The 15,532-nt window shown below is 36.9% G+C and overlaps 1 protein-coding gene across 1 annotated transcript in view; it reads left to right on the forward strand.

The window, feature by feature from the left end:
• ttyh2 (tweety family member 2) overlaps window positions 1-15,532 on the forward strand; it is a 47,985-nt gene that overhangs the window by 21,937 nt on the left and 10,516 nt on the right. The window contains exons 3-6 of the mRNA XM_052611859.1: window positions 5,482-5,593; window positions 12,240-12,460; window positions 13,373-13,468; window positions 15,223-15,295. Coding sequence (XP_052467819.1) covers window positions 5,482-5,593; window positions 12,240-12,460; window positions 13,373-13,468; window positions 15,223-15,295 — 502 coding nt within the window. The remainder of the gene's footprint in view (window positions 1-5,481; window positions 5,594-12,239; window positions 12,461-13,372; window positions 13,469-15,222; window positions 15,296-15,532) is intronic.

Here is a 15,532-nt window from a genome sequence, read left to right on the forward strand (position 1 = left end):
TGACAGTTTGTTTTGAACAAAAAAGGCATATTATTATTTTAATATGCAACTAAATTGCCAATTCTCATGTTATTGTGTTGTCATTTTATTTTGAAGAACTTGATGAAACCAGAAGTTGGGGCTTACAGTTTGAGGGTGAGTGACCAATGGTGTTCATCAGTCACGTTCTAATGAATCTTGCAGGACCAAGATGGCTTAACAGAGGGTCACAGCCTCAGCAAACAAGCCTTTCCAGCCCGTATTAAATAATGTTGTTTTATACAGTTGATAGAAGCACTAGCTCTATTTTAGCCAGTATTTATGTGCCGGCTTTCAGACCTGGTTTTTGAGGTCAGACTATGAGATTTTTTTATTTGGCACTGTTTTTACCATTTAATGTCATTTACAAGCAGATCATCTTAATGCAATGTGGTTCTTGTGGAAATGACATCATTAGCAATTAGTTCTATTTTAAGGGCTCTTAACTTTTTTTTATTTTATTCTAGCTGTTACTCTAACTGTCCATATGACATACATGCATTTAATGGGAGAAGCGGTACAGTTTGCAATACTGTTTTAAAGGCCGGCTTTTTGCAATACACAATGCTGTTCAAAGGATTGTGCTCAGTAATATTTATTTATTTAAAGAAATACATTTTATTCAGTAGGAGTGCATTACAATGATTACTATAGTTTTGACTGTATTTTTGACCATATACTGTAAATGCAGCCTTGCATAGAGACGTCTTTTAAAAACATTTTAAAAAAAAAATTATAACAAAACTTTTGATTTGTAGTGTCCTTATGGCTTCAGTGTTAGAGCATTGCATTAGCAGCTCAAAAGGCATGGGTTCAATTCCCAGGGAACACACATACTGGTTAAAGAATGTATAGCCTGAATGCACTGTAAGTAGCTTTGGATAAAAGTGTCTGTTAAATGCATAAATGTAAATATAGTGTGCAATTAAATGTTAAGGTGACCTTCAGAACCCAGCCTGTCAAGATTTTCTTGTGTAACATACATTGTAATTTGATGGCTCTAGCACAGTTAGATCATCCTCTAATTATCATTTTTTAAATGCTGGATTTTTTAAGTTCACATAACTTTACATAACATAACATTTTTGGGATATATTTATAATGTACCAGTAAATGTATAATTAGTTGATACATAACTAGCAATATATATTTCTGAAAAGCGTGGAGGAGACAGCACAGTGATGAACTGTGAGGAGCTATTGGCTATAATCTTGGATTTTTGTCATAAAATGATGAGCATCATCAGACTTTTCCTCCTTATTGCCTGTCTGAAGATGAGTTTGGACTGTAGCAGAGTGATTCTGATTCAGTTCTTCCCCAGCAACCGTCTACAATTTTAATAATTTGGGTAATTCATCTCGCAGAGTGAGTTAATCCATGAAAGGATTCAAATTCTGCTGTTCTTAGTTCCTTGCAAAGACATTCATTTGAGTGTTGCTAAAAAGTCTAATTCACTTTGTAGCTTATTTTGGCGAAGACAAACAAACTTGGATAGTAATGGATCATCATAACTGACTTGAAAGACAACCAACCACAGTTTGTATTGCTTTTATAATCTCTACATTCAAATCACTACCAAGAAGATACGTTTTTACTCTTAGATATCTAGTTAACATGCTGCTTAGCGCTTTCAGCCTTTTAAAGGTTTGATGCATTAATTCTTCCTCAGAGCTGCGTAATGCAGCAGCCTGATACCTTTGTGTCTGCAGAAACACTGAGAACCAAACAAACACTAGCTACGTTTAAATACAACCAAAGAATCCCTCAGTAATCGGATTGATGGCTCAATCTGACTGAAAAGCCTTAATGTAAACACCTTGATCGAAAATGAAATTCATTTGGTCTGTTCATTTGTTTTTGTTTTGATTTTAGTTTCCGTTAATAATAATAACCCTAATAGAATCTGCCAATTTTAGTCAGCTCTTGCCATTTTTATGACAATTCTGGCATGCATCTCTCTTTATCGTCCTCTCCTTCCTCTTCCCAATGCAGCTCAATTTTCCCATGCACTTTTTAAATCAGAGATGGATCAGGAGAATGATGCAGTTTGGCAAGAGGCATCCAGCTAATTAGTATTCACTCTCCCCGTAATTTTAATAAAGTCCCCTGTTCCAGGCCGCACACATTCTCCCATAAGTCGTTTCGGCATAAGACGGCACGTGGCCTTAGGGCACTGTGCATTCTTTATTTGTTTGTGTTTGAGTGTGTGCCTTTATGACTCATCCCCAACTCCAAAGGCAAGAAGCTTTGGAGGAATCATTACACTTTTACATTTCCCCAGGAGTACCCTCTGCAACTCTAAAATCTCTCTCAATTCTTCAGCTGACACGAGACCGAGAACAGATTTTGCATTTCATTACTCTGCTCATTATGGTCCGCAAACGTCAAATTCATGTTTAACACAAAGGAAGGTCGGTCAGGAATAGACTTTAAAGGGCAGCTTATATGAAGAAGGCAATGCAGGATATGACTTCACATCCTGTACGATGTTATTGACCTTACAGTGTCTCTGGGGGCTAATGAACCAAATACCAAGAACAGAGATGAGTCTGGCCATTTTGATGACATCATCCTTTCTATGTAAGATGCTTCCTGTTCCCATTGGTGAGACGACTGTGGTTTGGGGGGAGGGAATGTGCTGTCCTGCTAATATTCTTTGTTTCATGCCAAAAACTCTATGATATCTATGATATTATAGATGGTTTATCTCAAAAAGATTGTGTATGTCAGTGCAGGTACTTTTAATGTAAAGCCCAAACAGTTGTAGAGGCTGTCCAAACCTTGCCCTTGTGATTCTAGAGTGTTGTGGGTGGTTAGAAGATGGCTGTTTACCAGCCCAAAGTCTCTGTGATATTCTGGTATTCAGAGATATTTTCCACAGAAAAAAATAAGTTATACAGTAGGGATGCACGATAATATCGGCACAATATCGGTATCGGCCGATAAAAGCTTAAAATGACCATTATCGGTATCGGCCGATATGAATATTTCTGCCGATGAGCCAAACCGATATTCTCCAAGTGAAATAATTGACCTGTTTTTCAGATGTGAATATCTGTCTACATTTGTAAAATAATAAATTTATGGTAGAATCAGTACAGAAGAGATACATGGATTTCTCTTCAGTAAAATTAAAGTTTAAATATATCAGTATATATTTGTATATATATCGATATCGGTATCGGCATCGGCCAAAATTATTTTGAAAATATCGGCATATCGAATATCGGCCAAAATCCAATATCGTGCATCCCTATTATACAGGTTTGATACACCATGAGGGTAAATAAATGATGATAGAATTAAAACATATTGTATTTTATTTCTAAATTCACAATGATTCACATCTGAAGTATCATTCTGTTGCCAAAGTTGAGTACATCGAATTGGTTTAGAATAATTTATTTGATGGTGATATTGTGGCTTATTAAGAATTGCAATGTAGTGGTCAGATTATTAGTGATTGTGTTATTGTTTTGGACAGTTCGCCTCTTTCTCTTGCTTTCATAGTGTTTGTGAGCTGTTCTCCCTGGCAGAAGGCACCATCTTGTTTGTCATTTCTTCATCCCTTGTGTTATTTGTGACTGGGGAACATTAGCCTCTGGCACAGTATGGCTTCTGCTGAATATTAAAGGTCTGCATGTGGCACATGTGCACTACCCGTCCTACCACAGTGCCATTATTTTGCAGTCATTTAACTTCAGATCCGTTTAGAGCCTATTAATTCCAAAATTAGATTTATTTAAACTCGGGGAACATTTTCTGACATTGCTTACAAGGTGACTGGCTTCAGATGGTCCAAGTTGTTGACTTGAATTGTTAATAAAACTATTAAAAATATATTTTTTTGTTAGCAGAGAGGAAGACAGAGCGATGGGAAGATAGAAAGAACACTGGATGTAAGGGTCGATGGACAGAACAATATATTGACGGACGTATGCTTTTTTCGGGTTACGGAAGTCATCGGCAGTGCTGATAGTTAATAAAGTTTTTGTCCCTGATTTATTTATGTCGATGTCACAGCTTGCAGATGATCGATGTGCAAAAGCTTCGTGTGCTTGAGATTCTTTAGCTCCTCCTATGGCACGCCTCCAGGAGCTCAACTGTTTTTGGAGAGAAGTGAAACAGCGATATCTGTCTTTTATGAATGTGATAAAACTAAAGACTCTTTAGAGATATGAAGGATGCAATACTACTCTATAGTAGGCTGTCACTTTAGTGAAATTGTTTTTTTTTGATTTTTAAGACATAAGTTTTATTGAATCGATTGTAAAATCGATTTTCCATATCTAAAAAAAGACGTTTCCTTTTTGAACGTCAAATAACGGATGGACGTAAAGAGAGTTCTGGAAACGCACAAGTCAGCAATATTTCTTATTTATTGGCATGATGTTTCGTGCTAAATAACAAACAGCAACAAGAGTGCCACATTCTTGAAAAAATATATATGCAGAGGGGATGGCTGCCATAACAAAAGAAAAAGCATCACTGCAGGCTTCAACCCGGCTGCATTTATGATTTAGGCAATTCAAAAATCTCCAAGATTATTTTAAATAATGATTCAATCCATTTCAAACAACTGTTCAAAAAAATTAAACTTTAAATGGACTTGAGAACAGCCCATGTTTTTTTTTTTTTTTATTGAACGTAGCTGACAGTTAGGCTAGGCGGCACTAGGTAGGCATAATTAAAGGCTATGGCCTTTAAAAAATTATTGGATAGGAAAACAAGTCGATCAACATTTTCGGGGTCCAGAGCAGAGCGTTTTTTATTCACTTTATGTCTAGCTGTTGAGAAGATGCGCTCCGACCGCACTGATGTCCCAGGTACACTCAGGTACAGCTGCGCAAGGTGGGGGTATTAATGCCAATTTTCCACCAGAAAAGCCGGTCGCTGTCTGCTTCCTATGGTCCCCAGAATCTCCTGTAACTAGATGCGCGAAAGAGGCGAATTCGCGTCTACCACACCACGACACCTCTAGATGTGCATAAACGCATCTTTACATTGACTTAACATTGAAATCATTCGCGCCAGATGCTCTATTCGCGTTTGGTGTAAACGCAGCATAAGAGGTTGCTTTCGATGCCACTGGGTCTTATAGGCGCAAAAAATTGGTGGTATTTTCTATCAAATTTTCGCAAGGCATACTGCACTGCACTATAACCAAAAAAGATTACCAAAAAACTGTGTGTTATGTGTGTTATTGAATTTTTTGTATTTCACTTTTTTCCATATTTTTCAGCAATGGTAATCAAATGTACATACTTAGTGGTTGCTAAATCCATGTAAACTTTTTTCTATAAAATTCATGCAAGGAGTGAGGGATGTGTAAAACTCTGAATGACCGGTGTTCCAGATCTGTGGAAATCCCTCTGCGGATTTCTGCATATGTGCGTATTCCGTGAGGGCCTGATGATTACAATGTGTGAACTAATTGTAACTTTTCACCTTGTGACTTTTCAGTGTTGCCGTGGGAGTTGGTTTCTATGGAAACAGTGAAACCAATGATGGGGTGTACCAGCTGACCTATTCTCTCTATAATGCCAATCACACGCTGACGGGAGTGGACAGTTTGGTAAGTACAAATATAGCAGCGCTGACTATAAATAACACACCGAGACTGTTTTTGACTCCCTGGCCAACTTTAGTCTTGACAGATTTCAGCTGAAATGTCCCAGAAGTCTTGCTGACTTCTCTCAAGCAAATTTACTCCCTCTAAAGGCTCTAACATCGTCTTTTCCCTCCTTGCAAATAGTTCTGCTCTTTCAATCAAAGCATTCCTTCCATCCAAACCTCAGCCAGATGGTCCCTATATCCCATTCAGTTAATTGCTCCTGTTAAATCTTTTTTCTGCCTATCGGCGCTGCTAAAATTTCATGGCTTCCCCACTGAGTGCATGATTGATTTTCTGACATCCTTTTGCAATAGCAAGGACACCGCTGAAGATATATGCAGCTACATGTAACCGCTCAGTCTCTCTGGAGAGATGTGAATGACAAGGGCTGTATCTGTGTGTGTTAGAAAACAGACACACCATGTAGTGTGTTTCTGTGATATGGAATGGTTGGAGAAAATACCTCAGATTGGTTTTTACAGCCTTTTATGTGTGTGCAGTTATAGAGGCCTCTTTTTCTCTTTCGTCATTGTCCCTTTCAAGGCCCTGAAGGCTGGGGCATGAATAAAACCTAATTCATGTATCTTCAGCCAGACCTATTTTTATCCGTCTCCGTTTTCTGATTCAAATGCGTAGAGCTGACAGTGACACTAAGACGCTTTTATCCTGCTTCACGCACCAATTTCATGCACTCGGTAGGGCCTTTCATGCCTCTGGTTGTGAGTTTTAGCTATTTCATTGCCTGGTTGACTGAAAGACTGCAAAAGCAATGCTTAGTTCACATTTTACCCCTCATTAAAGGTGTGTGTACATGTGTGTGATTTCAGCTACAAAAATAATGACTGTTTTCAAACAGGTTTCCTGGACATCCATCCATCATCTATCTATCTATCTATCTATCTATCTATCTATCTATCTATCTATCTATCTATCTATCTATCTATCTATCTATCTATCTATCTATCTATCTATCTATCTATCTATCTATCCGTCGCTTCATCACTCTATCCATCATTCCAGGTCTATCTTTCTGTTGCTCCATCACTCTCTTTATCAATCCCTCTGTCTCTCAAAACAGACATAAAGCTGCTATTAAAAGTTGTATGAAGAAGACAATTTGAGCGTCACACCTGTTAGCAAAACAGTCAAAATTCCCAGATACTGTCAGTTTGAGGTCACTGGACATTATCCTAACTCTAGTGATGACATCATCAACCCGAACCTCACCTTATATTTATTTCCAAGTGTGTAGCTGATGACAAATTTATTTACTTCCATATAGTTCATAACAAAAAATTGTGCAAGTTTGAGTGCAAACATCTCACAAGCTATAGATCAGTGATCTCCTAGAGCTGTTCAGCTCACTTACACCTGCTGTACAAGCCTTCAGGGAAGTGTTGATGCTGTGGTTCTGAACTGAACACTGAAAGTGCTTCGAGCATCTGCCCGCTTTTTCATGAGGAGTTGAGAATGAACTCCCCTTCTGCACTAATGGAGATTAATGCATCTGTTTCTGTCTCGCTCTGAATTATGAGGCACACACTTATCTGGGGTCAACTTGATTCCCTCGACACACTCTCTGAGTCATCGCAAGCCAAAAGGCAGAACTGACCTAGGAACTGCACTTTTGGGGGGAAAATCAGCCATAATTTTCATTAGCAGTCTGCCTAATAGAGATAAGAGCATTTTTTTTTATGAAAAAAATGATGTAATGATGCTTAGAAGAACCAGAGATGTTTTTGATCTTTGGGTCATGACCACAGATTAATGTCTTCAAGAATCATCAATACATCTAAGAATGCCATCAAGTAGAAGAGACCCTCCATTCTTGTATTTCTCCTTAGTGCCCAGGTCCTTCAAATGGAACAAAGTTTCCACTGTATGAAAACCCGAGCATGCTATGCCTATAATTAGCAATGAACTCTGGGACAAAGGCTTTGATGAAGTCAATTGTGGAAATCTTTGACTTCCTGATTGAGGCTCTTCAATGGTTCTGCCTGCCTGAAAACAATGATTTAATTTGGCATCCATTGTACACAGATGCTTGTTTTCTCTTTCTCTCTCTCTCTCTCTCTCTCTCTCTCTCTCTCTCTCTCTCTCTCTCTCACACACACACACACACACAAACACACACACTCTTTTTGTCTGAAAGCACTGGACTGCCCTTTCAAAGGGAGTCAAGAGAAGGAATAGTAGAACTTGTTTTTTGCATGAGTGTTGAGCGTTGACTGTTTGGTTTTTCAGGTTTATTGGTTCTGGGCCATAAGGTCTCTTGTTTCCCTCCTCTCAGCACCCCCTCTGTGCTTGCAAATGAACTGTTTGGCTTCCTGTGCGGGTCTGTTTTGTGTTCACAGAAGCACCTAGGGATTAACAAGAACTTACATTTTGGGTTACAGGAGAACCATGATGCTGTAGATACATTTTGAGTGTTTTATACACTTTATGAAATGTAGATAAAAAATATTATTACAGTTTTGTTTTAGGAATAATTATTAAATAATTTATTATTTACTGTATTATAGCCTTTAAATGGTCCACAATATGAATATTATTATTATTATTATTATCATCATCATCATTTATTCTTAGTATTGTTATGTAACATAATATTTCCATATTTTATTAAAATTTATTATTTTAAAATAAATGTTAATATGCAACATGGTCATTGTGACAACTTACCCCATATTGCATGATGGCACGCTTTCTGTTAAGTGGAACTGTATTTTTTTCCCCCAGGTAATAATTCTGGAAATGTCCAATAGTTTTTTGGTGAATACAGGAAAATAAATAACTTTCTGAATTATTTTAGGGTGGATATAATATTACAGAATGTCAACCAGAAGCTCTCTTGTTCTATAAATACCTCTGTTCTCTGCACATTGTGACATGATGCAGAGCACTGGGTTGTTCTGTACCGTCCTCTGAGCTTGTGAAGGTCTTATTGTGTCTTATTGGAGTCAGATTAGAGAGCGAGAGTCTTACCACGCTGAATCGACAAGCTATATGTAAACTATTCTTTGTTGTCTTCTCCTGTCAAAATAATGGAGTTAATTTAGAATTATTCATATTCATTTTTCGAACAAGCAGAAGACATACCGTTTTCTCCGGTAGTGGGCGGAGCTAAAGCGCAAATGGCAATTATTTCATTGGCTGGCACTGATTTAGTACCATCCCTGTTTTGATTTCAGCAAATCAGTTTGACCGAACGCAGACAATGTGATTAATATTCATGAACCCGGCAGCTCATCAATTCATAGTGCATTGTATATACATTAGTATGATAGTAGAATTAGTAGTAGTATTATCTTTTAATAATAATTAATTTGATCTATTACTATTTTTTTACAGAAACCCTCAATGACCAAAAATATCTTAAGCATCACCACCTGTCTTAAGTTCAGTTAAAAGGACAAATATGCATTCATTAAACTTTATTTTTTAAAGAAATAAATCACAATATTTCTTCCATGTTTTAATTTTAATAGCAAATCCCCTTTATTTACCAAAAATAAAATGTGTTTAAATTTCATAAATTAAAAGACAAATTAAATTTGGGTGAAACTTGTTTACTGTTTTTCATAATTATATAACTTTTAGAAAAACTTTAAACACAATTGTAAATAAGTATAAAGAATGGCATTGGTTTTATTTTCAGTGCTAAAACTGAAAAATGGAATGCGTGCTCAGAGAGAGCAGTTAATTCTAACAATCTCAGCTGTCTGCGCGGCTGCACCTCCACCACCACCGCCGCAAATTTGTGGCGCAGTTTTGAATCCGCAACAGTTCATAGAAGATGCCCGTTTGTAATGCATCAACTTGCAATGAATGCCAGCGAGCGTGCTGGAATTATCCATTCTCCAGTCTCCATTGCACATTTTATGTAGTTTGTTTTATTTTTATTTACTAAGTGAAATAAATGTGCAATATGTTGTCAACATCAGTCTCTAAATCCATTCTTTTTTGTATGTTATATATGTCAAAATCTGTAAATAATAGAAAGGTCGCTGATTAACACTTGCAATTCAGTGTCGTGATGGTTTTAAAAAATATTCTGAAGGTAGTAAAAAAGGTATTAAAAAGTAGTAAATTTAACTTAAGGATTGCTGTATATACCCTGTAATAGTGTGGAACATATGAAATGTGTTTAAGGTGCAAAAATAAAAATCATGTTTTTCTGATGTGTTTTGAAAGTTTTTGTTTGTGGAAAAGTTGTGAGATCCTTACCATTTCAAACAACCCAAAGACTCTAACTAAAAGTCTCTCCCAGGAAAATACCCACAATCCTCCTAATATTCTTCATACACAACAGTTAACTGTGAGAGAAAATTGATAGAAAGCAATAAAAACTGGAGCTGAGAGCTGTTTATCCATCACCCACAAGGCAGTTAATCAAACGTTCGTCGAAGGAGAATCTGAAGATAAAGTGACTTTGACTGTTGTGCTTGAGTTCCTGAGATTGTTTTTTTGTTTTTTTTGTTTTAATGTCAACGCTGAACGCTAAAAAGTTCATGTTTCAACACACCACTGTTTGTAAGAGTCACATCTGATCGTTATCTTACTACTTCCGCGCAGTCTTTATTCCATTGTTAGTCTTTATATGTTGATTTATTTCTGGTTCTCAGTAACTATATTGAGAACCTCTGAACTAGTTCCACCAGCAAATCCCCAGACATTACCACAGTCATTATTAGAAGACCTGTAAGCAGTAAGGTCATTGAAAGGTTGACCCCCCCGCCCCCAACACACAAACACACCCACCCACCCACACACAATTTTAATGGAGAAATAGAAAATCATATCTGGATATAGAGCAGGCAACAGCACTTAGTGCTTGTGTTCTATTTCATGCTTCAACTCTCCCATTCAAATTTAATTGCAGAAGCTGAGCTCCAACAGAAACCAGAGACAATCAATTAGAGCCACAGCGCTGGGAGACAAATCTCGGTCTCGTATCTTAACCACTTCCTCAAATGCATTATAGTTGTGGCTTAAGAAATGCAGCTCAGATGTCTAGCATTTGTTTATTAGCTAGATTATTGGATTATGTTCAGATGAGATATTAAACCCCACTGAATAGGCTTTCACAGTTGTGGCCACACAATAAACTTTGCTATTCCCAAAAAACATTAAAAAATTTCCTCAAAATCACTCTCTTAGAATTAAAAATAAATAAATAAATAAATAAAACACATCTGGACTTTTGTATTTCATGAAGATGAAATGGTTCAGGAAATTGCAGTGCTGATGTGAGCTCAGAGATCTGATGAAAAATGAGTCCCGTCAAAGTAGATAACCAGTAAGTAATTGAGTTTCTCAACATTTTGGGTATGAGATCACTTCACTCTCGTAATAATGTCATAACCATAGACGTGGACATAGTGTCCGTGTCACCCACAAGTTTCCGAAGAGTGTTTATGAAGCCAAAAGTGGGCAGAGGCGGCCGTCGCCATCTTGGCAGCGCATCACCAGACGTCACTCCCAGATAATGGAAAAGAAAAGAAAAGTAAAAGAAAGAGCAGGAGGTTGCCACTTGGTCATAACCCAAAGAAAACTGCTGGGAATTGAGTCTGTGCTAGGAGTATTTGATTTAGGATGTAGAGCATTTCCCTAGGAATCCCCTGATTCTATGCCTTTTTTTCTTTTACTCTAACTGAAGTGTAAATATGCTGTATTGCATGCAATCACCATCTGGTCTCATCTCATCCCATCCTTTTATTTTTTTCCTTAGTAACACTATATTTAATTAAGCTTTGGGTGGGTCTATGAACACAAGAGAACACAAATCTGGTTACAAACCGAGTATATCTTTTTGGCCATTTACACTGAAAACAGTTCTTTTTAGAGCACAGTCAGTACTTTCTCACATACCTAGTTTGGCTTTTTTTTATTGCTATTATAGGCAAGCCCACTCTCAGAAAAAAAAAAAAAAAAAAAACCTTTTAAAGTTGTCATTAGATCGGTTCCAAAAGGTACACTTTTGGACCTTATTTACCAAAAAAAAAAAAGCATATTCTTCCTTAAAAGTGCATATTAATATCTAAGTTTGCATATTATTACCTCTTGAAAGGTATATTGAATAGGTTATGTTATGAAGGTCACGTTTCTTAGTTTTATTATTTATTCTGTATTTAATGTGCATGTCAGAAAGACAAACAGATTCACAACATTAAATAGTTTGATAGAAGTATTGTTTTGCTCACCAATCAAAAAAAAAAAAAAAAAAGCTATTGTGAAATACTATTGCAGTTTAAAATAACAGTTTTCTATCTGAATATATAAAATGTAATTTATTACTGTGATTGCAAAGTTGAATTTCCAGTAGCCATTACTGCAGTCATCATTGTCTTTTTATATGCTGATTCGTTGCTCAAGAAACAATTTTGTTATTATCATTTAAACAATTGTGCTGCGTATTATATTTGTTAAAACCATGATACCTTTATTCAAGGATTTTACGATGAATAAAACGTTGAATAAAAAACATCCGTGCTGAATAAAGTTATCAGTTTTTTTTCTCTATGTTATTGTATAAAAAAAATTATGTTATTATAAAACCATGGCTAACAGTATTTCTGTGTGTACTAACAGTGTTATTCTCTCCCAGGTTACTGGTACTGTGGGAGGCATGCAGAACGGTCTGAACGAGCACTTGTCTCGATTGGGCGAGATCTTTGCCACACGTGGAGACTTTGTGCAGACACTGCAGTTCATGCAACAGATGTCAGACAACATCATTAAGCAGTTACTTGGGCTTCCTGACTGGGAAAAGGCAAAAGTCGACCTGGCAGCCATAGCTGATCAGACAGCATACGTGGAGTATTACAGGCAAGCTGCCACCTTACATTTTCCCATAATGTACCTCTCCTGCAATAGATTTTCTGTGCACTGCAGGTTTATTTTCTACCTTTGTTTTGTAGCATGCAAAAACATTATGAAATATTCCATCCTTGCCTCTAAGTATTCTTCTAAGTGTGGTTGAGTGAAGCACCATAGTTGTCCATTAACTACTAATGCGTGTGTGTACAGTCTCTCTTATAGTTGCATTTAAAGCCATTTCCTTGTGTTAGACACTATAGATCACACATTATTTACAGCTGCAGTTTCACCACTGGTCATCCATCAAAACATCCACTGCATTTATATTCCTGTCATCATGCCACATTGCAGATGGCAGCATGATAAGCGTTGATTTCACAATTCATTAGGTTAGGTTGCCAGAAAAGTTAATCTTTGATAGGAAGCATATTAATATAGCCGATGTGATAATGTGAATGTGGGTGTGCATGTGTCTGAGAGCAGTTTATAGGAAGAGACACGTTCATCTATTCCCCTCTGACAAGGTTTCAGTGTATGAAATATTAATACCTATAGAAGTTGTTCATCTATTATGAATTATTTCCAGAGACGAAGAGCTCTCTGGAGTGGCCTAGGCAGAACACGCACGCTAACAAGAAGATTCTATCTTTTAGCGATTGCGCTTTTGTAGCTCAGCAGAGTCTCTGTCATGTTTAACTTAAATGTAACTAAAAATTCAACCTAAAATTCCTGATGAGAAATAAAAAAATTAAACAAATGGTACGATTGTTGACATGAAATATTCATTTTTTCATTTTTTTATGATTTTAATTTTCCTTTGTATTGATTTTATGTGATATTGTGTGAATTCTCAACAACATCTCAAATCACATCATTTAATGTTTATAAACTGCTTATAAAAGTCTTTTCTTTCCTGTGAAGGTGGTTGACGTACCTACTGATACTGATCTTGGATCTGGTCATTTGTCTTGCTGCTTGTCTGGGTCTGGCCAAACAATCCCGTTGGCTGCTCACTACGTGAGTACAAACATAACATTACTTTGGGTTACCATGAGATGTTGAATAATGGAATTAATGACAGAGCTCTAAAAATAAAGATCTTTGATTGAGTGAAGTTTCGTTGCCTTTCATAAGCCGGGTTTCCATTCAAAGTTGTGAATTTAACTTTTCCGCAAAATTAGAATATTGCACAAAACATTTTTGAGTTTCCATTAGGGGTGCTCCGATCACGATCGGCCGATCGTTAATGCGCATCTCGTCAGTAAAGCCGGTTTTCTAATCAGCGGTTAATTCCATCAGGTGCGTGATTTCACATAGAGCAGCTATTACTACACAGAGCCGTTGTTAACTGAGGAGATGGGCCAATAAACGCTGAAAATTAACGTGATTTGCGCATCTTCTCTATTAACAACGGCTCTGTGTAGTAACAGCTTCTCTATGTCAAATCACGCACCTGATGGAATTAACCGCTGATTAGAGAAACGGCTTTACTGACGAGATGCGCATAACGATCGGCCGATCGTGATCGGAGCACCCCTAGTTTCCATACAACCAGTCAAAGAGAACAAAATCATCACTTGATAAACTAGCACTATACATCACTAAGAAAAGTAGAAGAAGCTACTGAATATAATAATTGTCCTATATAATAATTTACTTGCACTTCAGAACGAGCAGACAAAACGATGAATGTGCTTATTGCTTTCGGAGGTGGGTGCTGCTGTTTGGGAACACAGTCCTTTAACAGTTTTGATGACAGACTTTGCTTGGGCATTTCCGAGTGACCATATGCAGCATTTCAGATGCTGTGGAACAAGATCGGACAGCTGGTTAGTCAGGATTTGTCATCCAATAGCGCAAAGTATCTTTAGGGTTAGGGTTAGGGTTAGGGTTAACCTAACCCTTAACTTTTTTAATGTGCTTGAAGGAATTTATTGGCAAAATGCATTTCCATCTCCCATTATTCACATTAACCATTTAAAAAACAGCCTCAAGCAAGTGTAAAAAACTTTTTTTCAAATTAAGGCATTTTTATTCAAAATTCAGTCAATTGTTAAAAATAAGCAGTTGGAGAGAAAAAAATAAATAAGGGTCAAATCGGGGGTGAAAATGACAGTTTTGCTGCAAAAATAAATAAGTAAAAAATAAACAGGAAGAGGAAGAACTTTATCTCAGGAAAAAACAATTGATATACAATTGATACAAAAATAATGATATGCCCCCCTTTAAGATTGATTAGAAATAAGTTAATTAAATGAAAGATCAAGGAGAAAAGAACAGCAAATAAAATGTTCTCCCTCAAATATTATCCTTGTTCTCAAAGGATCGTCTTTAATGCTGTACACCTGAAAAAGGACATAATGTTTTTCATTACAGTTCTCATTCAAATGACAAATTACAAAGGAAACCAGCCATTTTACTGCATAGTATTTCCTGAGGTATAAAGTGTGTTATTTAGTAGCACAGTGCGTTTATGAGCAAAGAAAACTTGCTGTCATGTTCAGTGTAAAGTGAAGTGTTGGAAGTGTTCTGCTGTCTAATGGAAGTAAATGGTTTCAGAGAAATCCTAAATTGAGATCAGTGATGGTGTATATGGTTCAAAACCTTCATTAATAAAGATTCAAAGGGGACAAAATCAGAGGAATAAGTTTGGTAGGGTATGGTCTACCTAAATTTCTCTCACACAAACAGAAGCACAAACTGTAAGATCAAAATTCAACCCCAAAACACAGTAGCATAATTGTTAACCATTGTTTATGATGTGTGTGCAGGATGATGGTCTGCGGTGTTCTGACTCTGATACTGAGTTGGGCATCTCTCGGAGCTGATGTGGCCACTGCAGTGGTAAGTACCAGCCAACAAGCCTGCTATTCAGTCAGTGATTCTGTTTGGATCATTATCCGATTCAAGAAAAACCCATCAGTAATTGCATTCATAACACTTCATGTGATTACATACATTGTGCATTTTTATGTGACATTGTTTGGTTTTATAAGCACTTGAGGCGGGTCACAGTCAGTCCGTCGCTATCAAGAGCTTATTTATGTGACAGAGCATGACAAATAATAGTCAACTGCTGTC

This window comes from Carassius gibelio, chromosome A12 (assembly GCF_023724105.1).
Source record: "Carassius gibelio isolate Cgi1373 ecotype wild population from Czech Republic chromosome A12, carGib1.2-hapl.c, whole genome shotgun sequence".
In the NCBI taxonomy this organism is placed as follows: domain Eukaryota; kingdom Metazoa; phylum Chordata; class Actinopteri; order Cypriniformes; family Cyprinidae; genus Carassius; species Carassius gibelio.